The sequence below is a fragment of the Gopherus flavomarginatus genome, chromosome 4 (assembly GCF_025201925.1).
Source record: "Gopherus flavomarginatus isolate rGopFla2 chromosome 4, rGopFla2.mat.asm, whole genome shotgun sequence".
NCBI classification, from domain to species: Eukaryota; Metazoa; Chordata; order Testudines; family Testudinidae; genus Gopherus; species Gopherus flavomarginatus.
The window spans coordinates 56000671-56027687 of NC_066620.1; the positions used below are offsets into that span (position 1 = coordinate 56000671).

Consider the following 27017-nt stretch of genomic DNA (forward strand, 5'->3'; position numbering starts at 1 on the left):
GCTTTTCCCGTATAGACTTCTTCGCTTCCCACGAGAACAGGAAATGCCAGATGTTCTGCTCTTTCCAAGGCCTCTCCCCGGGCTCCATCTCGGATGCTTTCCTGATGCATTGGACATGCCAACTGCTTTACGCCTTTCCACCGTTCCCGCTGATTCACAGGGTCCTGATAAAACTCCGCAGGGACAGAGCTCACTTGATCATGATCGTTCCAGCGTGGCCCAGGCAGCACTGGTACACCATGCTGCTCGACCTGTTGATAGCCAACCCAATTACCCTGCCTCTTCGCCCAGACCTCATAACTCAGGACCACGGCAAACTTCGCCACCCAGACCTGCAGTCCCTTCACCTCACGGCATGGCTGCTGCGTGGTTAAGCCAGTCCGAGTTACGCTGCTCTGCCTCAGTACAACAAGTACTCTTGGGTAGCAGGAAACCTTCTACTTGGTCAACGTATCTGACCAAGTGGAAGCGTTTCTCCTGCTGGTGCGAATCACAGAATGTCACTCCCACTGAGGCCTCGATCCCCACTATCTTGGACTACCTCTGGTATCTCAAACAGCAGGACCTAGCGATATCATCATTGAGGGTGCACTTGGCGGCCATCTCTACCTTCCACCCAGGGGAGAGCGGCCATTCCGTGTTCTCACACCCTATGGTTTCTAGGTTCCTCAAGGGCTTGGAGCGCCCATACCGCCAAGTATGACACCCCGCCTCAACCTGGGACCTCAACCTGTTTTAACCAGACTCATTTCTGCCCCATTCGAGCCGTTAGCAACCTTCTCGCTACTATACCTGTCCTGTAAGACAGCTTTCCTCGTAGCCATTACATTGGCCAGATGAGTCTCCGAGCTTCGGGCTCTCACAGTGGACCCACCGTATACTGTGTTTCACAAGGACAAGGTGCAGTTGCGACCACACCCGGCGTTCCTTCCTAAAGTGGTTTCGGCCTTTCATGTAAACCAGGTTATCTTCCTTCCGGTCTTCTTCCCGAAGCCACATTCATCATGACGGGAGCAACAATTGCAGTCCCTAGATGTCCGTAGAGCGCTCACATTTTATATCGAGCGCACAAAACCCTTTCGTAAAACGCCCCAACTCTTCGTCGTGGTGGCAGACCGAATGAAGGGCCTACCTGTCTCCTCCCAGAGGATCTCATCTTGGGTGACGGCGTGCATCCATACTCGTTACGACTTGGCTCATGTTCCCTTGAGCCACCTCACCGCTCATTCTATCAGAGCTCAGGCTTCATCTGCCGCCTTCCTCGCTCATGTACCCATCCAGGAGATATGTCGCGCAGCTACCTGGTCCTCGGTCCACACCTTTGCCTCTCATTATGCTCTGGTTCAACAGTCCAGAGATGATGCAGCCTTTGGCTCAGCAGTTTTGCATTCTGCAACATCTCACTCCGACCCCACCACCTAGGTAAGGCTTGGGAATCACCTAATTGGAATCGATATGAACAAGCACTTGAAGAAGAAAAGATGGTTACTCACCTTTGTAACTGTTGTTCTTCGAGATGTGTTGCTCATATCCATTCCAAACCCGCCCTCCTTCCCCTCTGTCGGAGTAGCCGGCAAGAAGGAACTGAAGGGCCGTTGGGTCAGCAGGGGTATATATCCAGCGCCATAGTGGCGCCACTCCAGGGGGCGCCCAGCCCACCCACCAAGTGTTGCTAGGGTAAAAATCTTCCGACGAGCATGCACGCAGCGCGCGCACACCTAATTGGAATGGATATGAGTGACACATCTCGAAGAACAACAGTTACAAAGGTGAGTAACCGTCTTTTCTCACAGGAAGAGCAGAAGGAAGCATAGCAGGCTTCAAGCTCAGCTGCTGCTCTTTCCCCCTCCCAGTTTCTGACGAGCAGCCCCTGCTCCTCTCTCCTTCTCCTTACCATCAGCTCATCAGTAAGCATCAGCTCTTGAGCAGCTCAGCTCCCTCCCTTAGAGGAGACACAGCCAAGGACCTTTTGGATGGTAGCAGCAATGGACCCCTGCAGAGATGTAGCGCCCAGTGTAAATTAATTCAGTAGCAGGAAGAGAGCAGCATTAACTGAATTGTATTGGGAAGGAGGAATGGAAAGAATGTGTTCAATATGGAGGCAGCATGGGCAGAAAACAACATAACTTGTGAGTTCCTTAATCAATACAGAGATTAAAAAATCAGAAATTAAAAGTAAATCTGTTTTTTTATTCAGAGACTACATCATTTTCTGATTCCCTGAGATCTGGGAGTAATAAAGATGTGAACCTTGGAAGAAGAGATACTCTGAAGCTTATACCTAATATGGAAACAATTTGCTATTCTTTTCTAACAAGCCTTCTTTTAATGAATAAACATCCAGTGCTTATCACAGGTAACAAACTCTTAACTTCTAAAAACAAAGCAAATACTGTAGTCTTTTTAATAAATTATTCGTGTCCAAATAGATTTTAAACAAAATACAGACATAGGAATTCCTATCCATTGACTCCCATTAGCCTAGTGTGCTTTGTTTTATATGTTTTATTTAATACTTTATTAATCCCTTCTCCACATAGGAAAAGCTGAATATAGTATAAGTTGACACCTAATATATAGCATATGCATAATAAAGGACTGATGGTGCTGAATCTTCCAGTATCCGATTCTGTCGCTCTTACTCATGTCGAGTAATACTTTACTCCACAAAATACCCCATTAGAATCAGTGGGACTACTCACAAAAGATATTACTTAATGTCAATGATGGTGACAGAATCTGTCCTACAGAAAGATGATGGGATTTAAGCCATTCTCAAAAAAAAGCATTTAGCAAAATGGTGGATGAATAGCAACCATGAATAGAACATTCAAACAGCCTTTGATGAATTGACTTCCAGAAAAACTGTGAGGATGAGCCCTAAACTCACTCCTGAATCTGCAGCATCTACTGTTGCTTTCCCAGCTACTTTTTCCCCATATGTAGGGATAGTATATAATCTAAAGTTATACTTGAATGTAATCTTTGACTTTCAGGACTTAAGTTGTCTATTAAGAGAGAGCTGAAAACAGCCATAGCTTGGATAGGAGTACTCTCATGCACAGAATGAAAACATTCCAACTTGAACATCACAGCTCCCCTGTGGCAGCATTTTCTGAAACATAATATTCTTATCAGTTTTTCTCGTTTGTATATTTAAGAAATACTGAAAGATATAAAACAAGCAGAGATTTAACATGTGTAATAGCAGTAATAGTGAATTCATGTTTTGGCACACAGTTTTGCCATGCCTATTAATGAAAATTTGAGCTTAAGTGTCTCAATTCTTTTTGTCTTTGGGTATTTTTAGGAGACTCTGGTATTGGGAAGACTGCCATGATTCAAAATATGCTTGAAAGACTTCAGAAACAAGAGGGATTATTTGTAAAATCAGGAACAATTTTAGGAGATGTCGTCTTACATAATGAAATTAAAAAAGCAAGGTTGTAGATGGCTTTCCAGTTTTACATTTTCCATCAGTATTTAATATCATAGGAAGTAATACAGTCAAACTTTCCTTAGGATTGATAATGAATAAATAATAGACATTAATTATAGCATTGTGGTAAGTTATGCTATAAGTATAGTGCTGTTGAGGCAACATTTTTATTTTAAACCCCCATTTTCAAGTGCTTTAACTTTCTGGAAAAAAGTAATATTTTAGCCAAAATAACTTCTGCTTCTTCTTAGCTCAAAGATGAATTTGTTTGAGTTTTGTGAAATTCCATTAGTTTACATTTTTAAAAAACTTGTTTTTCATGTATGAGAAATTATCCAGATTTTGTATGTGGCCAGATTGAAAAATGTGTTAACATTTAAATTAAACTTTTTTAAAAAAGTAATAATAGTCTTCACTGAGAGCAAACTATTTTCAATATCAAAAGGAGAAGTACCTGAAAAATGTTGATATAGTTTTCACACTGGCAATTTGAATAACGATGTATAAATTCCCATCCTGAATAAAAAAGATTTATTTCATTACTCCGTATTATTTCTTCATGGCAGTTAAGTTACAAAAATGAATTGTGTTTTTTCCTACTCGTGTCTTCCTGATCAGTATGTTAAAGAATTCCAGTTACCTAACATTTGATGTGCCCCAAGGTGCTCAGAAGAGAGTGTGGCCCTCACCTGGAGACTCGGGTATGTGATCACATTCATTTTTAAAAGGTTTTAGGACCAATTTTATTGGAATAATTTTGCATCTCTAATTAAACTTTGGAGCAAAATGTTGGGGGCAGTTAAGTACACCAACATCGGATCCCAGTTAGATGTCTAACCATTTGAACTGTGGGTGCAAACTGAACCTTCCGAAAAAGAGGTTGAGCTGAAATCTGTCTGATAATCTGGCCTTCACAACTAAAAATGACTGTAATATTGTATTAATTAGTAGCAAGCTCTATCCTAGTACTGTACTTTTGTTATAAACATTTGAATATTTACATGAGATTGGTAGCAGAACTGGGAATACAGGCATCAAAATTAGCTCAAGAACTCAAACCATGATAAGCTTCTACATGAGTAACACCAAAATAAACCAAGCTTTTCATCACTATTATATTTCAATTTGATTGGAGGGACAAAGCATGTGAACGGTGTGTGTGGTTACATTTTATAGGTGTGAAAATCTGTTTGAAAAATGCAAGTAGACTTCAGCAAAGTCTTTTGGATTTTGTATCTAAGTGCATCTATAAAGATATTTCTGATCACTTATATAAAATTTCCAAGAAATATACAGCACAAAAATGTATTTATTTCAAATTTATTTAAGTATGCAGTAGTACAGTGGTTCCCAAAGTTGTTCTGCCACTTGTGCAGGGAAAGCCCCTGGTAGGCCAGGCTGGTTTGTTTACCGGCCGTGTCTGCAGGTTCGGCTGATTGCGGCTCCCAGTGGCCGTGGTTTGCCGCTCCAGGCCAAGGGGAGCTGCAGGAAGCGGTGAGGGACATGCTGGCTGCTGCTTCCCGCAGCTCCCATTGGCCTGGAGTGGTGAACCATGGCCACTGGGAGCTGCGATCGGCCGAACCTGCAGATGCGGCAGGTAAACAAACCGGCCTGGCCTGTCAGGGGCTTTCCCTGCACAAGCAGCGAAACATGTTTGGGAACCACTGCTGTAGTAGATTCACCTGCAGTGATGAAATAAAGACCACAGTCACTCATTCAGGAAAAAGCCAGGTTAAATAGATCAGCCATGCACCATCTGAACTGAAAGTCAACAAGCTTACTTTCTTGAGGACTAACAGAGGAAGTAAAATCTAGCACTAAGATTCCCGCCCTTAGTCCAGAGGTGAGCAAACTACGCGGGATTGCCAACCCCGTGGTGCCGCAGGTCTAAGGCAGGCTCCCTGCATGCCCTGGCCCTGCATCACCCCCAGAAGCAGCGGGCATCATGTCCCTGCGGCCTGGGGGCAGGGGCAGAGGGCTCCACACATTGCCCTCACCTGCGGGTACCTCCCCTGAAGCTCCCATTGGTCACTTCTGGGGGCAAAGTGGGGCCAGGCCAGACAGGGAGCCTGCCTTAGCCCTGCTGTGCACTGCTGCCACCCGGAGCCGCTCAAAATAAATGGTGCCAGCCCGCACCCCTAACCCCTGCCCTGAGCCCCCTCATAAACCCACACTCTTCCTGCACCCCAACACCCTGTCCTGAGCCCCTTGCTGCACCCCGCACCCCCTCTTGTACCCCAACCCCTGCCCTCAGCTCCCTCATACACCCCGCACTCCTTCTGCACCCGAACCTCTTGCCCTGAGCCCCTCCCTGCACACCGCACCCCCCTCACATCCTGCACACTAACCCCCTGCCCCAGCCCTACATTCATGGCCTTGCATTCAATTTCCCCACCCAGATGTGGCCCTTGGGCCAAAAAGTTTGCTCACTCCTGCTCTAGTCCTTTAGATATTCAAATATATATGGGGAATCACAGTGAGAGCATGCTGGTTGATCTCAGGTGCCTTGACAGAACACAGGGAGATAGCTCAGAAATAAATCCTGTAGGGAATTATACGTCTTAAATTGCACCTGGAAGTGAACAAGAACTTAGTGCAGTATTTGGACAGTTCATGTGGTATTTTTCTTGTGCTGTACTTTCCTAAGCACTGCTGCACTGAGTGTAACTTCCAAATGGTCATCAAGTTCAAGTAGTGCACTGATGACTTTTTTTTGAGATGTCAAGCTGCATGTCATCTCCATACTGATTGCACTAAAGTGTAAACTTCTTCACTATCTCCTCCTATGACTTTACATAAACGTTGAACAGAAGGGATGACAGAAAATAATCCTGAGCAGCCATGCATTAGAAAGCCCTGCAGTTAACTGGGCAATTGCCCAACAACATGTTCTTGGACCACTGTGCAGGAACAAAAAAGAATGGAACCACTTACGTGTAATTTCATCCATCCCAGCATGATTCACAGACAAGTCAATAAAACCTTACGGCCAACAGTATCAAATGCTACTGAAAGATCTAAAAAAATTTGTAAGACTGTTGTCCATTGCTAGAAGGAAGTTATCAGCCAGCAAGCTTGTTTCATTTTCCATACTGTTCTCTGGACATAGGGATTATTATTATAGATCAAATAAATCTGAGAACTCTAGATGACATAGGAGGTGCTTCACTACAACTTCCCCAAAAACCTTACCTGAAAAGGAAGGTTAGAGACACTATGGCTATGGAGTTCTGAGGATATAAAATACCACCACCTTAAAAGTATGCACCACCAAATGCAACATTAGGCAAAGTCACTCATGTCCCTCAGTTTTAAGTAATGTTGCAGCACATTTCCTCTAGGGTTCTGGAATGTCTCTTCTACTACAGCTGCTACCTCTTTTGCAATTTCTTTGAGGTTGTCAAGTTCTAATTCCAGAAATGTGCACGGCTGCCATCTGAAACTTGGTGCATACAGGCTAGAATGGATATCCAGTTTCATTGTTCTCTGTCACAATTCAGTAGAGTTGCTATTTGCAGCTTTTCTTTCTTCGTATACAACTGAAAAAACGTCATCAGTCAGCGTTTCCCAAACTGGAGTCCATGAGGGTACTCCAAGGGGTCCGTGGGCCCTGCTGATCAACTCCTCCCCCTCCCTCCCAGTACCTGCATGCTGGGGAACAGCTCTATCTCCCGGAAGCTACTGAAGCCAAACTGGGAAATTTTAGGTGCTAGAAGTCTGGTGGTGTAGCAAGACTAAGGCAGGCTCTCTACCTGCCCTGGCTCCGCGCCACTTTCAGAAGTGTCCGGCACATCCTTGCAGTCCCTCAGGGTGGGGGCAAGGGATCTCCGTGTGCCTACCCTTCCTTAAACCGCATTGTCCATGCCCCAGACGCGACCAGCAGCAGGTCCTGCGCTATGCGGGGGGACAAGAGGCTCCGTGCCCTGCTCTCACCTGTAGAAACTGCCCCTCCAACTCCCATTGGCTGGAAATTGGGCAGTGGGAGTGTGGAGCAAGTGCTCGGGGCAGGGGCAGCACGTGGAGCCGTGTGCCCCCTGCACCTAGGAGCCAGACCTGCAGGCCACTTCTGGGGGCGCAGCACGGTGCCAGGAAAAGTAGGGACTAGCCTGTCTTAGCACCAGAGCACTGCCAACCTGACCTTTAATGGCTAAGTTCGCAGTGCTGACTGGAGCCGCCAGAGTCCTTTTTCGACCAGGTGTTCCGGTTGAAAACCAAACACCTGGTCACTCTATTCACTAGCCTGGTGAAAGTGAGTGAGGGTGGGGGAGAGCGAGTGACAGGGGGGAATGAAGTGAGTGGGGAGTGGGAAGAGGTGGGGCGAGGGCTTGGGGGAACGGGTGGAGTCGGGGTGGGGCCTGTGGCTGAGTGGCTTGGGGGGTCCCTGAAACATTTTAAATCAAAATGAGGTCCTCGGGTTACTGAAGTTTGGGAACCACAGTCATGAGTAATTCTGGTGGAGAATTAGCTAGTTTGTTGGTCTTCTTCCACAGTTAAGAATTTTTTTAAACTTTTTTAATGGAAAAACAGTTTTTGAATAAATAATGTATATATTTTACACAGTAGCTTACAAGTAAACTTCCTTTATCTCTTTCAGGAGAAGAAAACATTTTAACTTATGTTTTAAATATGCTTTTTTAAGATACACAGGCAAAGAGATGCTTTGAATTCAAAACTGTAAAATTACTGTTAAATTGCAGAAGCACATTTGAATTGTACCAAAATCAAAACAGTGTTCTACTCTATCATGCTTAACAAAGCTGGCAATGCTTAAAATACCACTCTAATATGAAGACAATATGCGCTTTGACTTGACTTATATTTTTGATAGTGATATTAAAAGAAAATATTTTCTGTAATAACAGTATGCAATATTAATAGCATCTTAGAGTGAAGAGAGTAGATCCACTGTTGATCAGATATCATTCTGACCCTTAATTTTGTATATGGCACAGATTTGAAGTCAACGACGGGGCCATATTCTGCAAGTGAAACTGGTGACATTGCTCCAACATCTGAAAGAATCAAGGGTGTTATAGTTTCCACAATACAGTGTGGTGCCCACACCAGTGCTGCCCAAATACAGGCATGGATTCGTCAGAAATTAATACTAAAAAGTAAAGATGCTCTTGGTGCACCAAAATCCAAACAGGTAAAACAGTGTTCTACTCTACCAATGCTTAAAAATGCTGACAGTGCTTAAAATAAACACTAAAAAGACTGACTGAACTATTTGACTTATTTCAAAAGTGTGTCTGTCTAACTCCTGTTAAATACATTTGTAGCCATGTTGGTCTCTCTCACCAACAGAAGTTGGTCCAATAAAAGACATTACCTCATCCCCCTTGTCTCTCTAATGTTGTGTGTATTAGGCTGTTTGGGTTATTGTTTTTATCTGTTACTGTTGTGCTTCTTTTCAATTACTAATGTAGTATTTCAGATGTAATGGCAGGAATTTGAGGATAAGATATTCTTAATAAGTTATGTATTGGTAACCTTATTTATTCAATCCCATTCATTTATTAATGTTATAGTAGCTACAAAAATAAATACAAAGCTTCCAAGATGTTTCAGCCAGCTACTCAATTAGCTGACTATGCCAACCCTAGTGGGGTAGGGATGCAGAAGGGGGTGCTGGCTCATTGAATCTCTGACAATGAGCTGTCGCTGTTTCCATTGCTGGCCACCACCCTGGCCTCGCCTCTGGACACCATCCACAAATCTAATACATTACAATAACTTTTAAAAATCCAAATAGGAAGTAACAAAATACATAGTATTAATCTCCTCGCATGTTCTTCCATAGCTGTGAAACCTCTTATTGTTTGTAAAGTCAAATGTAGTTTGCCTGGCCCTGTGTAGTTGTGGAAGAAGGAGTGAATTCATTTCCCAGAACTGCTTCCTGCAGGTTTTATTGTGGGAAGGGATGATCTCACTCAATATGACTATTTATTGAAACAGCTAGGCCTGAAACTCAAAAGGGAAGAGGCAGTTCTTGACTTACGCCTAAGTGGAGCACAGCATTGGTCCAAGAGGTGAATATAGCTAAACCACTAGGTAATAGCAACCATAATGTAATTAAATTTAACATCTTTGGGGGACGGGGGGGAATATCAAATAAACCAGCTCAAATAGCATTTAACTTCAGAAAAGGGGAACTCCACAGGAGGCTAGTGAAATTGAAATTAAAAGGAACAGTTACAAAACTGAAATGCCTGCAAGATTCACGGAAATTTAAAAAAAACTTAATAGAGACTTTAAACCCCAGATTTAAAAGAAGAAGAAGAAGAAGAAGACCAAAAAATGTCACCAGGGCTAAACAATGGAATAAAAGAGGCAGTTAGAGACAAAAAGATATCTTTTAAAAATTGGAAGTTAAAACTTACTGAGGAAAATAGAAAGGAGCATAAACTCTGGAAGTCAAGTATAAAAGTATAATTAGGCAGGCCAAAAAAGAATTTGAAGAACAACTAGCAAAAGACACAAAAAATAACAGAATTTTATTTAAATGAATCAGGAGCAGGAAGCCTGCCAAAGCCTATCAGTGGAGCTATTGGACAATTGAGGTGCTAAAGGAGCACTCAGAGAAGACAAGACCATTGCAGAGAATCAAAATTAATTCTTTGCATTGGCTTTCACTGCAAAGAATATGAAGAGATTCCCATACCCAAGACATTCTTTTCAGGTGACAAATCTGAGGAACTGTCCCAGATTGGGGTGTCATTAGAGGAAGTTTTGGAACAAATTAATAAATCAAACAGCAATAAGTCACCAAGACCACATGGTATTCAAGAGTTCTGAAGGAAGTCACATATTAAATTGCAGAACAACTAACTGTGATATGTAACCTATCACTTAAATCACCCTCTGTACCAGATTACTAATGTAGCACCTTTTTTTTTTTTAAAGGCTCCAGAGGCAATTACAGGCCAGTAAACCCAACTTCAGTCCCAGGCAAATTGGTTGAAACTATAGTAAAGGACAGAATTATCAGACACACAGATGAACACAATGTGTTGGGGAAGAGTCAACACAGCTTTTATAATGGGAAATCATGCCTCATCAATATATTAGAATTCTTGGAGGGGGTCAACAAATGTGGAAAAGGGTGATTCAGCAGAATAATATACTTGGATTTTCAGAAAGCCTTTGACAAGGTCTTTCTCCAAAGGCTCTTAAGCAAAATAAGCAGTTATGGGATAAGAGGGAAGGTCCTCGCATGGATCAATAACTGGTTAAAAGATAGGAAACAAAAGGTACGAATAAATGGTCAGTTTTCACAGTGGAGAGGTAAATAATGAGGTCTCCCAAGGATGTAGACTGAGACAACTGCTGTTCATCATTTTCTGAAGTGACCTGGAAAAGGTGGTAAACAGTAAGGTGGCAAAGTTTGCAGACAAGACAAAATTACTCGAGATATTTAAGTCCAGAGCTGACTGCAAAGAGTTACAAAGGGAGTTACAAAATGGAAATGAAATCAATGATGATAAATGCAAAGTAATGTACATTGGAAAACAGAATCCCAACTAGACATGCACAATTATGGGGTCTTAATTAGTTGTTACCACCCAAAGAAGATATCCTGGAGTCATTTTGGATAGTTCTCTGAAAACATCTGTTCACTGTCAAAAAAGCTAACAGAACGTTAGGAACCATTAGGAAAGGAATAGATAATAAGACAAAAAATATCATAATGCCACTATGTAAATTCATGGCACACCCACACCTTGAACACTGCGTGCAGTTCTGGTCACCCATTTCAAAAAAGATATATTAGAGTTGGAGCAGGGACATAGAAGGTCAACAAAAATTATTAGGAATATGGAACAACTTCCATATGAAGAGAGATTAAAAAGACTGGAACTGTTCATCTTAGAAAAGAGGTGACTGAGGGGAGATATGATAGAGGTCTATAAAATCATGAATGGTGTAGAGAAAGTGAATAAGAAAGTCTTATTTACCTTGTCACATAACACAAGAACCGGGGTTTGCCCATTTAAATCAATAGGCAGCAGATTTATAACAAACGTAAGGAAGTACTTCACACAACACAAAGTCAACTTGTGGAACTCATTGCCAGGGGATGTTGTGAAGATCAAAAGTAAAACTGAGTTAAAAGAATTAGATAAATTCATGGGTGACAGGTCCATCAATGGCTATGAGGCAGATCGTCTGGAATGAAATCCTGTGCCTTGGATGCCTCTAAACCTCTAACAGTCAGAAGCTGGGACTGGACAACGAGATAGATCACTTGATAAATTGCCCTTTTCTGTTCATTCCTTCTGAAACATCTGGCACTGTCCACTGTCAAAAGAGACGATATTGTGCTAGATGGACCATTGATCTGACACAGTATGATCGTTCTTACATTTTTATGTTTCTTAATATTAAAGCATTCTCATTGTTTCCATTTGGATGAGATATAACAGCTTCCTGTACCTTGCAGTTTACATCTGAGCTGCTCATGTGACATATACTAGGTCATTTGTGCAAGTACACTAATTAATGTGTGTTTTAGATAAAGAACAATGTAGCTCTTTCATAATTATGTGTGCAAAACACAGTCACTTCATGTTAATACTCTGTAATAATAAGTAAAGTTTAACATAACTCAGATATGGTTTCTAATGTGGTTATATTTATTCACAGGTGATAATGTTTATTGATGATCTGAATATGCCAATACCAGAGGATTATGGTGCCCAGCCACCACTTGAAACAATCAGACAGTTTTTAGATTTAGGAGGTTTTTATGACACTAAGCAACTTGCATGGAAGGTACAGTATGGACTTCTGATTTTTTATAAGTTCTAAATAATCTTCTGCAAAGAGCAAGTTAAGTTAAATCTAAGGGCTACTAACCATTTCATATTAATATTATGATAATATTATGCTTACTGATAACAATGGAGTATATTTAAATGAGTTTTCCAGGAGGGATGGGGAGAATTGTAAATGTGTCTTATTGGTTGCTCTAAAGGACTAGAATTTTTTTTTAAATTCTGATTTAAGAAGCAAGAAAAAATTTAAAAAAATATTTTAACTAGAATTTATTTAGAAAATACGATTTTATTGTATTCTAGTTAAATAGATTACATTACAGTCTGGAAGGTGCCACAAGTACTCCTGTTCTTTTTGCTGATTCAGACTAACACGGCTGCTATTCTGAAACATTACATTTTATGAAATTTAAAATTCATATACAATTTTTAAAAATCCCATTTCAGCTCATACCTTGCTTCAGCTGGAGAGATCTCCTCTCCCTGTATCCTTACAGAATGCCTTTTGGCTTTGCTCTCTCTCGTGAGGATCTTTTTCTCTTTCTCTTTTCAGAACCTTGTTTCATCACCACTGCTTTCAGGTCTTGTGGTCTCTTCTTTTTGTAGCATCAAGACTTACACTTAGGGTGCCATGCATTAAGCAGTAACTAGAGAACTCCCTGACCCAAGAAGTCCTTCTCTTTATTAAACTCCCAGTGCAACTCATCATGGTCTACTCTGGAACTGTGGAGGACCAGGAGCTCCATAACTACTCCACATTTCCCTTTCTTTATAATAAAAGATTACAACTTAAATTATAACCCAGCCAGTGTGTCTGTCTCTCTGTCTATCTAGAATTCAAAATAAACATTGAATTCCTCAAAATTATTTGCACTTATATGTCCCGTATCAATTCAGTTTAAATAGTCCTGAGCAATATTCTAAAAATCAAGTCTCTGAGGGGGCCTGATCAATCTTCCAGCCCATGTGTGTGAAGTTCTCTGTGAAGGTGAGGGCTCAGGTCTCAGATTCTCTGTTGTCCTGGGAAGTATTGAAGATGAACTCAAGTCCCCCAAATAAGTCCTTTTGGAGTCTCCACTAGTCAGGATCTGAGAGTTTCTGCTACAATCTGAACTGTTCCAAATGTCTAAGAGCTTTTGAGCCAAACTTTGTTCCCTGACTAAGTTCAGGTAGTGCTTTTGTGCAGTGCTAAGCCTTGAAGTTTAGATGCTGCCAGATTTTTATTTCATCATCTCATTTTCAAAATTCCTTCAAAAAATCATAACAATGTAGGGCTGAAAAAGACCTCAGGAAATCTTCAAGTCCAGCCCCCTCCACTGAGGCAGGACCAAGTAAACCTAAACCATCCCTGACAGGTGTTTGTCCAGCGTGTTCTTAAAAACCTCCAATGATAGAGACTCTACAACATCCCTTGGAAGGCTTTTCCAGACCAAAACTACCACTTAGTCTGTTCTCTGCATTTTGTATTTATGCATTTGATTTTTACTTCTGAAGTGAAGTACTGTGCACTTTTCTTTATTGAATTTCATCTTGTTGATTTCAGACCAATTTTCCAAATTGTCAAGGTCATTTTGAATTTTATTCTAATCTAATTCTAATCCTAATCCAAAATGCTGGCAACCTCACCCACTTTGATGTTGTCTGCAAATTTTATAAGCATATTCTCCGTAGTACCAGACCAAAGACTGACCTCTGTTGGACCCCACTAGAATTGCCCTCCAAGTTTGATGACAAACCATTGATAACTATTCTTTGACTACAGTCTTTCAACCAGTTATGCACCCACTTTATAGTAATTTCACCAGACCACATTTCACTAGTTTGCTTATGAGAAGGTCATGTCATGCTGTGACAAAAGCAGATAGCTTTGTAGTGAATAATGGTTCTGGTGATTGTTTTTCTTCTTTGTTACATACTTCACAGCTCTCCATTAAAGTCTGAATTTGCCTACTCAGGGCAGGCCACCATAGGGATTGTTGTGCTCAGGCCCTGCAGTTGTTTATACCTTGGTGTCTTTCATGGGTTTTGGAGAGTTTCTCTTTCTGAAATTCCAAAGAGAGAAGAATGTGCTGATGTTCAAAAGCAGGCCATCAGCCATGTAAAGGTAATTTTGGTCCTGCCAGTTTGGTAGCGATCTGTTGGAAGCCTATTCCTTTGACCCCATGTTCTTTAGCAGGATGGATAAAAATCAATGATTAAAAAAATTTTTTAAAAAAATGGATTTTGTTTATATAAATCAGATTTTTTGATAAAATGCTTTTTGAGGAAAAAACCTGTCTAGATGGTTTTAATTAAGATACATATCTCATCATGGAATAGGGATTATAAATTATAATTCTATAGTATGACAACATATTCATGTAATGTTTAAGAAAAGTTTTGTAAATGAGTTTCAACAGTTCATGGATTAGGGGCCCAATCTTATGGGGTTCCAGGGGCTTCTGTGTAGATTATTTAGGTTAATTTTTCTATCTGCCCAATGAGACTCAGTGCTCAGTCTAGAAGATACTATCAGAGATGCTTAGTTTTGCAGTTCTCAAACTGTGGATTTGTGTCTCCAGAGATAACATGCTTGTTAACAGCAAAAATGTTTTTAAAATAAATAAATAACCAACACGAATGCACTTTTATGTAGAAATCCATGATTACATTGAGTCTTTCTGACTAGTGATTTAAATCATTATATTTTTTATGTTAAAATCCAACACAAACAGTTATGTAGGCCCAAGTGACTGTTAAAATTTTGGTTTCCACTTGAGCATTCTGCTGCTTGGTTTCTGTGAGACTTCTTGATATAAATGCAACAGGTCTCTGGTCTCCCGGTGGCTGCTTTTTTGTGAAGGCTGCTTCTAAACCATATGAAGATTCATCTGCTGCTACTGTTGTTGGATAGTTTACTGAGTATTGTGCAAAAAGAGATGGAGATCTCAGTAGTTCTTTTTATTTTATTAAATGTATTTTGTTTTGTGCTCGTCCGAATCCACATATTGTAACCATTAAGGAGAGCTCTTAAGGATTTGGTTGGATGAACTAAATTTGAATTTTCCAAAATGATTTGTCATGCCCAGGAATCTTCTCACAGCAGAAATATAGTTGGGTTCAAATGAGGCAAGCAGTGCCTTCAATTTGTCTGAATCCTGCTGAATTTCCTGTTTGCTAAATGTGTGTCCTACAAATCTTACCTGCTCTTTTCCACATTAACATTTCTTGCTTAGAGTGAGGCCAGCTTGTTGGAAGCACCTCAAAACTGCATGTAATCACTCATGTTCATTTTTATCTCTGCCATATACCAAGACATCATCTGGATGGCAAAGGACAACAGGCAAACTTGACATAATCTTAGAGATTCTTTTCTGGAAATGTTCTAATGCCGAAGCTATGCCAAATGGAAACTGATTGAAACAGTACCTTCCAAACAGGGTGATGAATGAAGTTAATGGTATAGATTCTTTAGCAAGAGGGATGTGCCAGATGTGCTGTAGCATCTAACCTTGAGATTCTCTTTCATTCTTCTTTGACTTTCTGTAGCAAGGGTATAGAGATGAGGCATGGTACTGTGAGACCAAAGGGATTCGTTGATGTATCAATTTTATTTTGTACTCCCAGACAGCTTTCCTTGTGAAGATGTGTAGATATATTTCATGTGTAATTTGCTTTTTGTATTAAAGCATTCAAGTTTCTGTAATAGGTGTAGTCTTTCCATTGCTGGCAACCCTAGTAGGGCCAATTTGTACACACACATCAGATTTGCATATGTATTTGTGCAGGTTCAGAATTGGTTTCTTCTTTAGGTAGATCAGCCCGCTCACCAGATGCGAGAATCCCATTCACGAGATGTGAATGTATTTCTGAATTGGGAGAGCACAACATTTTGAGAGACCAATTGTTTGTCTATGATAACAGATTTTCCTCCTACAAGCCTCCTTCCCCTTTCCTAGGTTTGAGCTATTCTCAATGCCTAGCCACCAGCATCATTCTTGCATCTCTTTGTCTCCTCTTATCTCAAGGAAGAAACCAAAGAAACTCACCTTCTCCAGCCTCAATCAACTTGGCTGTCTAATGCTTCTTCTGTCTCCGCCTCCCCTGCCCACTACAGTTTTACCCACTCAGGACTTTCTTCATTCTAGCACATAGGGAGTGAACTCAATATCTCCCATCCCTTTCTATCCCTGCTCTCCCAGCTTTCTCTCTCTCTGAAACAGAGGTTGGAAGTAGGAGCAGCCTCCACACCAAGGAACATTTCTCAAGAGAGAAAAACCGACCCAAAAGAGGTGCTGAATAAGTAGCCATACATGGTGAAGGGGAGAGTATTGAGTAGTATAAGGAGGCAAAAAATTGATTTTTTCATGGGTTGGGGGCACATATAGACATGGAATTTTATTAACAGCAAGACCTGTGACTTCATTGGGCTGTGGGATTTTTGCCTGAGAGATGTGTTTTTATATGAATTTTGCAAGACTGAAATAGATTATTCCTTGTTTAGAATTTTTCTCTCACCTTTCTGTTCCTTTTCCCTACATACTCATGTTTGTTTTTCAGTCGTCCTATTCTCTGTGCCTTTCTTCACTGTTTTTCATTAGACTTTTTTATCTCTGTCCCTCTTTGCGTCTTTTTTCACACTCCTAAGCAGACCACATACATTTAAATTCAAATCAAACTTTGAAATCCATGTTGTTTCTGTGGATTCTGAATTAGGTAAAAAGTTTTCTTATTCCTAAAAGTACCCAAACAAAATAAGACTTCTCTTCTCTTCAGTGATAGTTTTGACTGAATGTTTCCAATTTATTATTTAATCTGCAGGTTATACATCTTAAATTCGTCAAATTACTCACCTGTCATTGATAAACCAGAGAAAGAGAACTCAATATTTGTGTGTGTGTGTATATATATGTGTATATATATAAAAATTAGGGCTGTCAAGCAATTAAAAAAATTAATCATGATTCATTACACCATAAAAAATTGAATCACGATTGATTGCGCTGTTAAACAATAATAGAATACCATTTATATAAATATTTTTGGATGTTTTCCACATTTTCAAATATATTAATTTCAGTTACAACACGGAATACAAAGTGTACAGTGCTCAGTTTATATTATTATAAATATTTGCACTGTAAAAATAAAATATACTATTTTTCAATTTACTTAATACAAGTACTGTAGTGCAATCTCTTTATCATGAAAGTTGAACTTATAAATGTAGATTTATGTACAAAAAATAATTGCATTCAAAAATAAAACAATGTAAAACTTTAAAACCTACAATTCCACTCAGTCCTATTTCTTTTTCAGCCAATCGCTCAGACAAACAAGTTTGTTTACATTTGCAGGAGATAGTGCTGCCTGCTTCTTGTTTACAGTGTCGCCCGAAAGTGAGAGCAAACAGTCGCATAGCACTGTTGTAGCCAGTGTCGCAAGATATTTACGTGCCAGATGCGCTAAAGATTCATACATCCCTTCATGCTTCAGCCACCATTCCAGAGGACATATGTCTATGCTGATGATGGGTTCTGCTCGATAACGATCCAAAGCAGTGCAGACCAACGCATGCTCATTTTCATAATCTGAGTCAGATGCCACCAGCAGAAGGTTCATTTTATCTTTTGGTGGTTCAGGTTCTGTAGTTTCCACATCAGAATGTTGCTCTTTTAAGACTTCTGAAAGCATGCTCCACACTTCGTCCCTCTCGGATTTTGGAAGGCACTTCAAATTCTTAAATCATGGGTCTACTGCTGTAGCTATCTTTAGAAATCTCACATTGGTACCTTTTACGCGTTTTGTCAAATCCTCAGTGAAATGTTCTTAAAACGAACAACATGCTGGCTCATCATCTAGACTGGTGTAACACGAAATATGTGGTAGAATGCGAGTAAAACAGAGAGCAGGAGATATACAATTCTCCCCCAAGTTGTTCAGTCACAAATTTAATTAATGCATTATTTTTTTAACAAGTGTCATCAGCATGGAAGCATGTCCTCTGGAATGGCGGCCAAAGCATCAAGGGGTATACGAATGTTTAGCATATCTGGCACAAAAACACCTTGCAATACCAGCTACAAAAGTGCCATGCGAACATCTGTTCTCTCTTTCAGGTGACATTGTAAATAAGAAGTGGAGAGCATTATTTCCTGTAAATGTAAATAAACTTGTTTCTCTTAGCGATTGGCTGAACAAGAAGTAGGACTGAGTGGACTTGTAGACTAAAGTTTTACATTGTTTTGTTTTTGACTGCAGTTATGTAAAAGAAAATCTACATTTGTCAGTTGCACTTTCACAATAAAGAGATTGTATTATGGTACTTGTATGAGGTGAATTGAAAAGTATTATTTCTTTTATCATTTTTACAAATAATACAAAGTGAGCACTGTACACTTTGTGTTCTGTGTTGTAATTTAAATCAAGATATTTGAAAATGTAGAAAAACATCCAAAATATTTAACACATTTCAATTGGTATTCTAATGTTAACAGAGCGATCGATCACGATTAATTTTTTTGAGTTAATTGTGTGAGTTAACTGTGATTAATCAACAACTGTTATATATATATATATATATATATAAATTGTAGCTCCCAGTAACTCTTTCCTGCTATCGTTGCTCAAGTCACTGGATTAATTTTGCCTATTTTCTAACTACATTTACATTTGGAGCAAGATGGAGACCTTGAAGTGGAAATCCTTGCAATAGCATAAGAGCTCTACCATTTATTTTGTTTTGAAATGCTGATTCAGTTGCTGCCTTTCAAGCTTCTCCCATTCTGTTTCTTACAGACTATTCAGGATGTCTCACTGGTTGCAGACTGTGCCCCTCCAAGTGGTGGAAGAAATGAGATTAGCCCACGTCTTCTCACACACTTTTGTCTGTTGTTTCTGCCTCAACCTTCCTTACAATCCTTGCAACGTATTTTTCAGGTAATAGATCAGATAGTTTGGGAGAATTATATCAGCAAGTGGAAGTTCTAAAAGAATGAATAGCCAACATGTTTCACTTAAAATACCTCAAACCATTTTTTTCACTCTAATCACAACATTTTATGTAGTATTGTATAAGCAAAGAGGTGGTTTTAGGCATCTAAGAAACCCTCATTTGTGTGGGAGTTCAAACCAGGTATGTCCCAAACATAGATTTTATTTCACTACTTAGAAAACACTTAAAGTTGTATGATCTTGAGTTGAAATAATGTTTAAATAAAGAATTCCAGGTTCTTATGAGAATTCACAGTTGTGAGATTTTGATTAAATTAGCCCTGAAAGCACCGAGGAAGATTTTTAGTTTATGTGAATAAATTGCATTTGAGGAACAGTAAGAGATTAAGCTCATCCTCAGTTTTTCATCTTTCCTTCTCCTACCTCTCCTGCCAAACAGATGCACCAAAGTCTCCTATTAACTGCTGTAGCCTCCTTTCTCCTTATAAGCATCTTGCTGCCAGCTGTTGTTGGGGCTGGGAATTGGAAGCAGTAAGGTGTGTGTCACTTGAAAATAAGCCAAGGATTGAGGAGGGTTTCCTATCATTAGAGCAGGAATCTTTGCCCAACCTGTTCTATTTCTCAGCTGCTTGGACACCGTTTCTGATCCTTGGAATATTACCATTTCTTCCCATCTGTTCGCAACCCTCCTTCAAATAGTGCTGCTTGCCTACCAGTCCCTAGTAGTTGTCTAAGGATTAAGATGCACATACTGTATATTTCTGGGTAGGAAACACCTTTGATAAGGTAGAAAGGCACTCTATAAGTCCCAGTGTTTGCGGGGTTAATGCAGATCCCTCCCTGTAACATGGGTAATCAAAGGTGGGGTATATTAAGTTAAAGAGGAAGTGACTGTGGTGGTGGCTACCTGGGAGAAGAGTGTGAAAGAAGCTGGAAACATCTCTGGCAAGCACTGAAGTTCATTGTTCTGAATGGATTATTTTTGTTTTTATTTATTTGGAATCCGCTGCTGAGTGTTATTCATCTTCCCTAGTTGTTCCCACTGACTTACATGCCAGCGTGATCCTGACAATGTCTCTGACAAAATACTATATGACATACATGTACTAGAAATATTATCAGTCACTGTGCTTGACAAATGCATTATGTAAATTCTATTGTATTCTAATCTAACTGTAGGAAACTTGGATGGATTTGTTTTCTCTCATAGGATTATTCTGTATTAGGATCTCATCCTGTTACTGCTAAAACAGATGGATGCACCCATTTGTAAACATTATGAAACCACTTTCCATATAACGTGATTGACATTCTCTGTTCGAGAGAGGCCCTGAACTGGAAAAGCAGGGGTTTTGCAGATCAAGAGTGAAGTACCTTGGAAGAGATGTGTTGGGAAGTTTGCACAGTATTTAACTTACCTAGATTATGCCTGGTTTAAGATTGTGTGCATTAATACCTACTTTTCAGTCACAGATTACTAAGGGAAAAGTAAACGAGACAAATCAAGATGCATTATCAAAAGACCCATTCGTGAGTCTATTCTAACTACAAACAGTACATATTTGTTATAATTCATCTGTTATAATTCATCTTAGTGTTTCCAGGGATTGCCATTTACACATCCCTTCAGGGACCAGGGAAGCAGCTATGCCAGAAACGCGAATTCATTCCTGGGGAAAAAGTAGATAGTTGACACATTGGAACAAAGCCAGCATAGATATGGAGAGCCCTATACGCAGTTTAATAGTTCTACTTCACTGATGGAAGGCTTGGCTACGTAGAGCTTGTACCAGTGAGAGTTGGGTGGGATTTTATGATGGGGGATGAATGGAAACAGTGGGGCCCTGAGGTTGCAGTACTGGTTGCGGAGTAGCCGGAGGAGTTTTTATTTATTTATTTAGAATTTAATTTTTTTTTTTACAGACAAGTATACAAGGCTCTGGGTTCCCTAATACATAATTAACAAGACAATAAAATCCCAGCAACAAAAATAACAATCTTAAACAGTGTGAGATGGCAGGGCCAGGGAACAGTGGGAGAGTGGTAGAAGGGAGATACATAAACCCTAGGCTAATTAACATGTGGTTCCCTGTATACTAGGGAACGTTACAACAGGTGAATTGGAGCACCTGTAGTCAATTAAGGCACTGTCAGGAACCTAATAAAAAAACCCTGCTTCAGGCAGACAGGATCGTGCAAGGAAGGATTGAGGACTGGAGTTTGGAAGTGTGTTGCTGAGAATTGAAAGACCAGAGAACTGGAGGAATGGAGACCCTGCCACTAACTCAGATGAGCTCTTTCATTGCGGGTCGACTGAATGATCTGAGAACATTCCATCTCATGTGCAGCTGTTTTTGCCGCCTCATCTGAGATGGCCTTCGGTATGGAGGAGGGAGGCTTGAAAAATTTGCAGCTGCGGGAGGGAAAAAAGGGAGAAAAGTATTTTAAAAGATACATTTTACAGAACAATGAGTATACTCTTTCACAGTGAACAACACTATTCACATTACATAGCACGTGATTTCGGTATGAGATCGCATTTTGCATCTTAATATTGAGTGCCTGCAGCTTTGGTGTTAGAGATCACAGGTGCAGGGCCAGGCAACAGAATTTGGCTTGCATGCAGCCACGGTAAGCCATTGTCTTTCGGCTTCTGTAATCTTCATAAAAGCAGTACCCTCCTTTCCCATACCAAGCAAAGCCCGTTCAGTGCTGCGGTTCTCATGTTAACGTGCAGCACCAGAAACCAAACTAAACCACCCACCCCCCGCTCAAAGCCAGTTCTCTGGGATGTTTGCTTTACCCCTGCCCCCATCGCGTGGCTGGTATCAGGGAAGATCCCTGCTAGCCAAACACGAACAGTTCAGCGCCAATGTTCCCCCCCCGCCACCACTTGGCTAACTGCGGGGAGGATTTATTTTCAGCCACAGGCGAACAACCCAGTAGGAACAGCCACCTCTGAATGTCCCCTTAATTAAATTCCCTTATTTCAACCAGGTTACCATTATCACTCTCCTGAGGATAACACAGCAAGATAAAGGACGGATGTTGCTTGAATGCCAGCAAACACCGAGACAATACGCTGCCAGTCTTTGTTATACAATGATACCAGATTACTTGCTACTAGCATGGAGTGGTAAAGTGTCCTACCATGGAGGACAGCGTAAGGCTGCCCTCTCCAGAAACCTTCTGCAAAGGCTTTTGGAGTACCTCCAGGAGAGCTTCATGGAGATGTCCCTGAAGGATTTCCGCTCCATCCCCAGACATCTTAACAGACTTTTCCAGTAGTTGTATTGGCCGCAAATGCATCCAAAGTCCTCAGTACAAATCAATCATTAAGAAATGCTTGCTTTTAAACCATGTTTTATATTTACAAAGGTACACTCACCAGAGGTCCCTTCTCCAGCTTCATGGTCCAGGATACCACCTTATGAGGGTTGGGAGGCTATTTCAGTCAGGCTGAGAAAAAGATCCTGGCTGTTGGGGAGAATGGAGTGCTGTGTGCTCTCCGCAAGGTCGTCCTCCTCCTTCTCCTCATCTTCCCCATCTGCAAAATCCTCAGGCATAGCTGAGAGTACCACCTCCTTGGAATCCACGGTCAGAGGTAGGGTAGTGGTGGAGTGAAGGACCCCCCTAGAATTGCATGCTGCTCAGCGTAGAAGCGGCATGTCTGTGGCTCTGCCCAGGAGCGTCTGTTTGCTTCTTTAGTTTTCTGGTAGGCTTGTCTGAGCTCCTTAACTTTCATGTGGCACTGTAGTGAGTCCCTATTGTGGCCTCTCTCCATCATGCCCTTGGAGATTTTTTCAAATATTTTGGCATTTTGTCTTTTGGAACGTAGTTCTGCTAGCGCAGAATCATCTCCCCATACAGCGATCAGATCCAGTACCTCCCGTACAGTCCATGCTGGAGCTCTTTTTCGATTCTCAGACTGCATGGTCACCTGTGCTGATCAGCTCTCCACGCTGGGCAAACAGGAAATGAAATTCAAAAGTTCGCGGGGATTTTCCTGTCTACCTGGTCAGTGCATCCGAGTTCAGATTGCTGTCCAGGGCAGTCTCAATTTGAACCGGCAGTGTCGATTTCAGCGCTACTCTCCTCGGGGAGGAGTACAGAAATCGATTTTAAGAGCCCTTTATGTCGAAGTAAATGGCTTCATTGTGTGGAGGGGTGCAGAGTTAATTTGATTTAACGATGCTAAATTCGACCTAAACTCGTAATGTAGACCAGGCTGTAGAGTTATATCGATGTAGTAGGGCACTTACATCAGTGGGACAAGTCTGTAGTGTGTACACTGACATAATTAGGTCAATGTAAGGCAAATTATGTCAACCTAACTGTGTGGTGTAGACCAGGCCTAAGAAGACAACGCAACGCCTTTACTCTTATCTCAGTGGCTGGCTCATTTGAGGATCCTCTTCTCAATAAATTCACAGATAATATACATTACATCCTTCAAATCTTTACTAAGTTGGGTCTCCAGGTAAACAAAGAGAATTCATCCTTAGTACCATCCTAGAAGACAGAATTTATAGGAGCACTTCTGGACTCCACAGCAGCTTACCTCGTAGTAGGTTCAAAATCAAAATTATAAATAATTTACTAATAATTCTCAGACAACAGTAAGAATGTGTCTAAAAATACTAGGTCATTTCATGCACATTCATCACTCCTCATACTAGACATCACCTTTGCTTTATGCAAGGCTGGTTGTAGTCATCTACCTACCAAGCAAACACCATCCAGATATGGCAGTGCAGATTCCACAGCAGGTCCTATCATCGCTAAACCACTGGAAGTAACCAGTCCAAGTATGCAGAGGTGTTCCGTTTTCTGCCCACAGTGGGTCCCCTCTGCCTACAGTGATGTTACTAATGAATGCTTCCAACCTCTCATAGGGAGCATACCAGAATCAACCTTAGACCCAGGAACTATGTTCAATAAACAGGTCTCAGCTTCATAAATACTTTAGCACTGAGAGCAATCTGTATAGCATGTGTGATGTTCCCACCTTTAATACAAGGCAAAACAATGCAAGTGATGAAAGATAACACTATAGTTATGTTCTGTATTAACTGATGAGGAGGACACAGATCTTCTCAATTGTACCAAGAACCTGTTCACCTATGGAGCTGGTGCATCAGGTTTCAGATTACCTTGATAGCCATTCATCTATCAGGATCAGTGAACAGAGGATCAGTTGAAGAGACACTTTCCTTTTGACCATAAATGGTCTATTAAGGACTCAATCTTTCAAATGGAGTCACTCAATTATAGACTTGTTTGCCACAAAATCAAAGAGAAAATGCTGCCTCTTTTGCTTTAGAGGGAGTCTGAGCCCAGGATTGCTATCTGATGCTTTCCTTATCTCTTATTCCCAGGCTTAGATGTACACCCATGACCAGTTCCTTTAATTCTGAGAACATTGAGAAAGTTCAGACAGGATGCAGCAAAGTTGCTATTGAGAGCCTAGTGAGGCCCAGACAGTTTTGGTTCAAAGACTTGTTAAGACTCTTGATACAAACCCCAAAAACGTGGCCTCTGGATTTGGACATAATCTTCCAAAACCATGAGGAAGAACCTTTCATCCAGATACACAGTCTCTGCATCATACAGCCTGGATGTCAGTTGCCTAACTGACATTGAGAAGTCATGTTCCAAAGACGTCCAAAATATCCTGATCCATAGCAGAAATGATTCCAGAAGACTTACTTGCAGTTCCAAATGGAAGCATTTCACTGTTTAGGTGAAATAGCATTTCTCTCCATTTTAAGATGACATTCCCTTTATTTTGGATTACTTTCTCTCTTACGGTGCTTTGGACTTTCGGTTAGCTTTACAAGAGTACATGTAGTGGCTATATCTGCTTATCATCCTCCAGTACATAACCACACTGTATTATTATACCCTACAGTGTCTAGATTCCTCAAAGTGTTGATATACGTATTCCCTCCAGGCAGGATAGGATCTCAATGTAGTGTTGGCTGGGTTCATTGGACTCCCATTCAGATCAGTAGCATCATGTTCCCTATACCACCTTTTCATGAAAACAGCTTTCTTATGGGCAACCACCTCTGCACTTAGGATAGGCGAATTGCAAGCTCTGATATCAGGCCCATCTTATACTACTTTTTCAAAAGGATTTGGTACAGCTTGTGGTTTGAATTCACCTGCAAATAACAAAACTAGTTACGTTCTCTGGGCTTGATGGCCATTTACTTGCTCATAGAGGCACATCCAAGTGTTAAGAGGTATCATATTTTTAACAGGACCACCATTTTCAATTCAAAACGTTGTCTTTTGAGCTGACATAGGCGCACCATATGTTTGCCAAGAACTTAACAGTGATAAATGTCCATCTCCCGATTGGGAATACATGTATTTCCTTTGTCTGGAATATTGATTTCTCAAGGATAGCATCTTGGAAGGAGTCCAAGGATTTGTTCATATCCCCACTAAAGTGCTGAAGTCACAACATTTCTTTTTAGAATGATTGTCTTTATGGAGTCCCCTCTTGGTTTATGTGTACCCTGTGCATGTGAGATGGGATTGTTTTGGCCAGCTGTGTGCACTGGGGCTGCTTCTCTAGCTTATGTGCCATCACATCCCTTCCCTCCCACACCTGAGGCATAAAGGGCAAAGCTGGTCTAAATTTCTCTCAGTTCCTTCTTAAAACTCATGGCAGTTCCGCAGAAGCCCTGCAGTCTGCACATATTCTGCACACTATGCGATTTACTTAGCCTTGTATTCAATAGTATAGTGTAATTTGTGTGGTTTCTCTTTGTCATGCTGTCAAGGTTCCCTCCCCACTCTGAACTTTAGGGTACAGATGTGGGGATCCTCATGAAAGACCCCCTAAGCTTATTTCTACTAGCTTAGGTTAAAACTTCCCCAAGGCACAAATTCTCCCTTGTATCTTGGACTAGGTAAACACTGCCACCACCAAGTGATTCAAACAAACATTTAGGGAGGGCCACTTGGAGCCCTGTCTCCCCCCTAATATCCCCCCAAGCCCTATGCACCCTTTCCTGGGGAGGCTTGAGAATAAATAAGATGAGCATAGACCAACCTTGGGGTTTTTAAGACACTAAAAAAAACAAACAGATTCTTAACAAGAACAGAAACTTTATTAGAAAGAAAAAAGATAAAAGAAGCACCTCTGTACAGTTAGAATGGAAGATAATCTCACAGGGCAATCAGATTCAAAACAGAGGATTTCCCTATAGGCAAAACCTTAAAGTTACACAACCCCCCTTTTCCCCCCCCCCAAAAAAAACCCAGGAATATACCTTCTTCTCAGCACAGAGAAAAATCACAAGCCAAAACAAAAGATAATCTAATGCATTCCCTTGCTAGCACTTATTAATTCTATGGGAGTTGGATTGCTTGCTTTCTTGATCTATCTCTGGCAAGAGCCGTATGGAACAGACAGAACAGCGTCTTTCCCCCCAACCCCAGATTTGAAAGTATCTTGTCCCCTTATTGGTCCTTTGGGTCAGGTGCCAACCAGGTTACTTGAGCTTCTTAACCCTTTAGAGGTAAGAGGATTTTGTGCCTCTGGCCAGGAGGGATTTTATAGTACTGTATACAGAAAGGTGGTTACCCTTCCCTTTGTATTTATGACAAATGCGTACTATGGGAGGGGGAGGGAATTAGATACTGTGACAGACCCAAACCAGTGGGGTACAGGAGTCTGGTAGAGGGCAAATATACTGGTCACTGGATGAGTAGTTCTCTGTTCCCTGAGTGACCAGAGCAGGGGCTGCACTAGAGTAATCAGGAACCTGCTAGAACTAATTAAGGCAGACAGGCTAATTAGAACACCTGCAGCCATCAAGGCGGGCTAATCAGGGCACTTGGGTTTAAAAAGG

General features: G+C 41.0%; 1 protein-coding gene across 1 annotated transcript in view; it reads left to right on the forward strand.

The window, feature by feature from the left end:
* DNAH14 (dynein axonemal heavy chain 14) overlaps positions 1 to 27017 on the forward strand; it is a 490898-nt gene that overhangs the window by 290730 nt on the left and 173151 nt on the right. Inside the window, exons 46-51 of the mRNA XM_050948398.1 lie at positions 2198 to 2356; positions 3311 to 3443; positions 4058 to 4140; positions 8392 to 8588; positions 12086 to 12214; positions 18994 to 19134. Of these exons, the coding sequence (XP_050804355.1) occupies positions 2198 to 2356; positions 3311 to 3443; positions 4058 to 4140; positions 8392 to 8588; positions 12086 to 12214; positions 18994 to 19134 (842 nt within the window). The remainder of the gene's footprint in view (positions 1 to 2197; positions 2357 to 3310; positions 3444 to 4057; positions 4141 to 8391; positions 8589 to 12085; positions 12215 to 18993; positions 19135 to 27017) is intronic.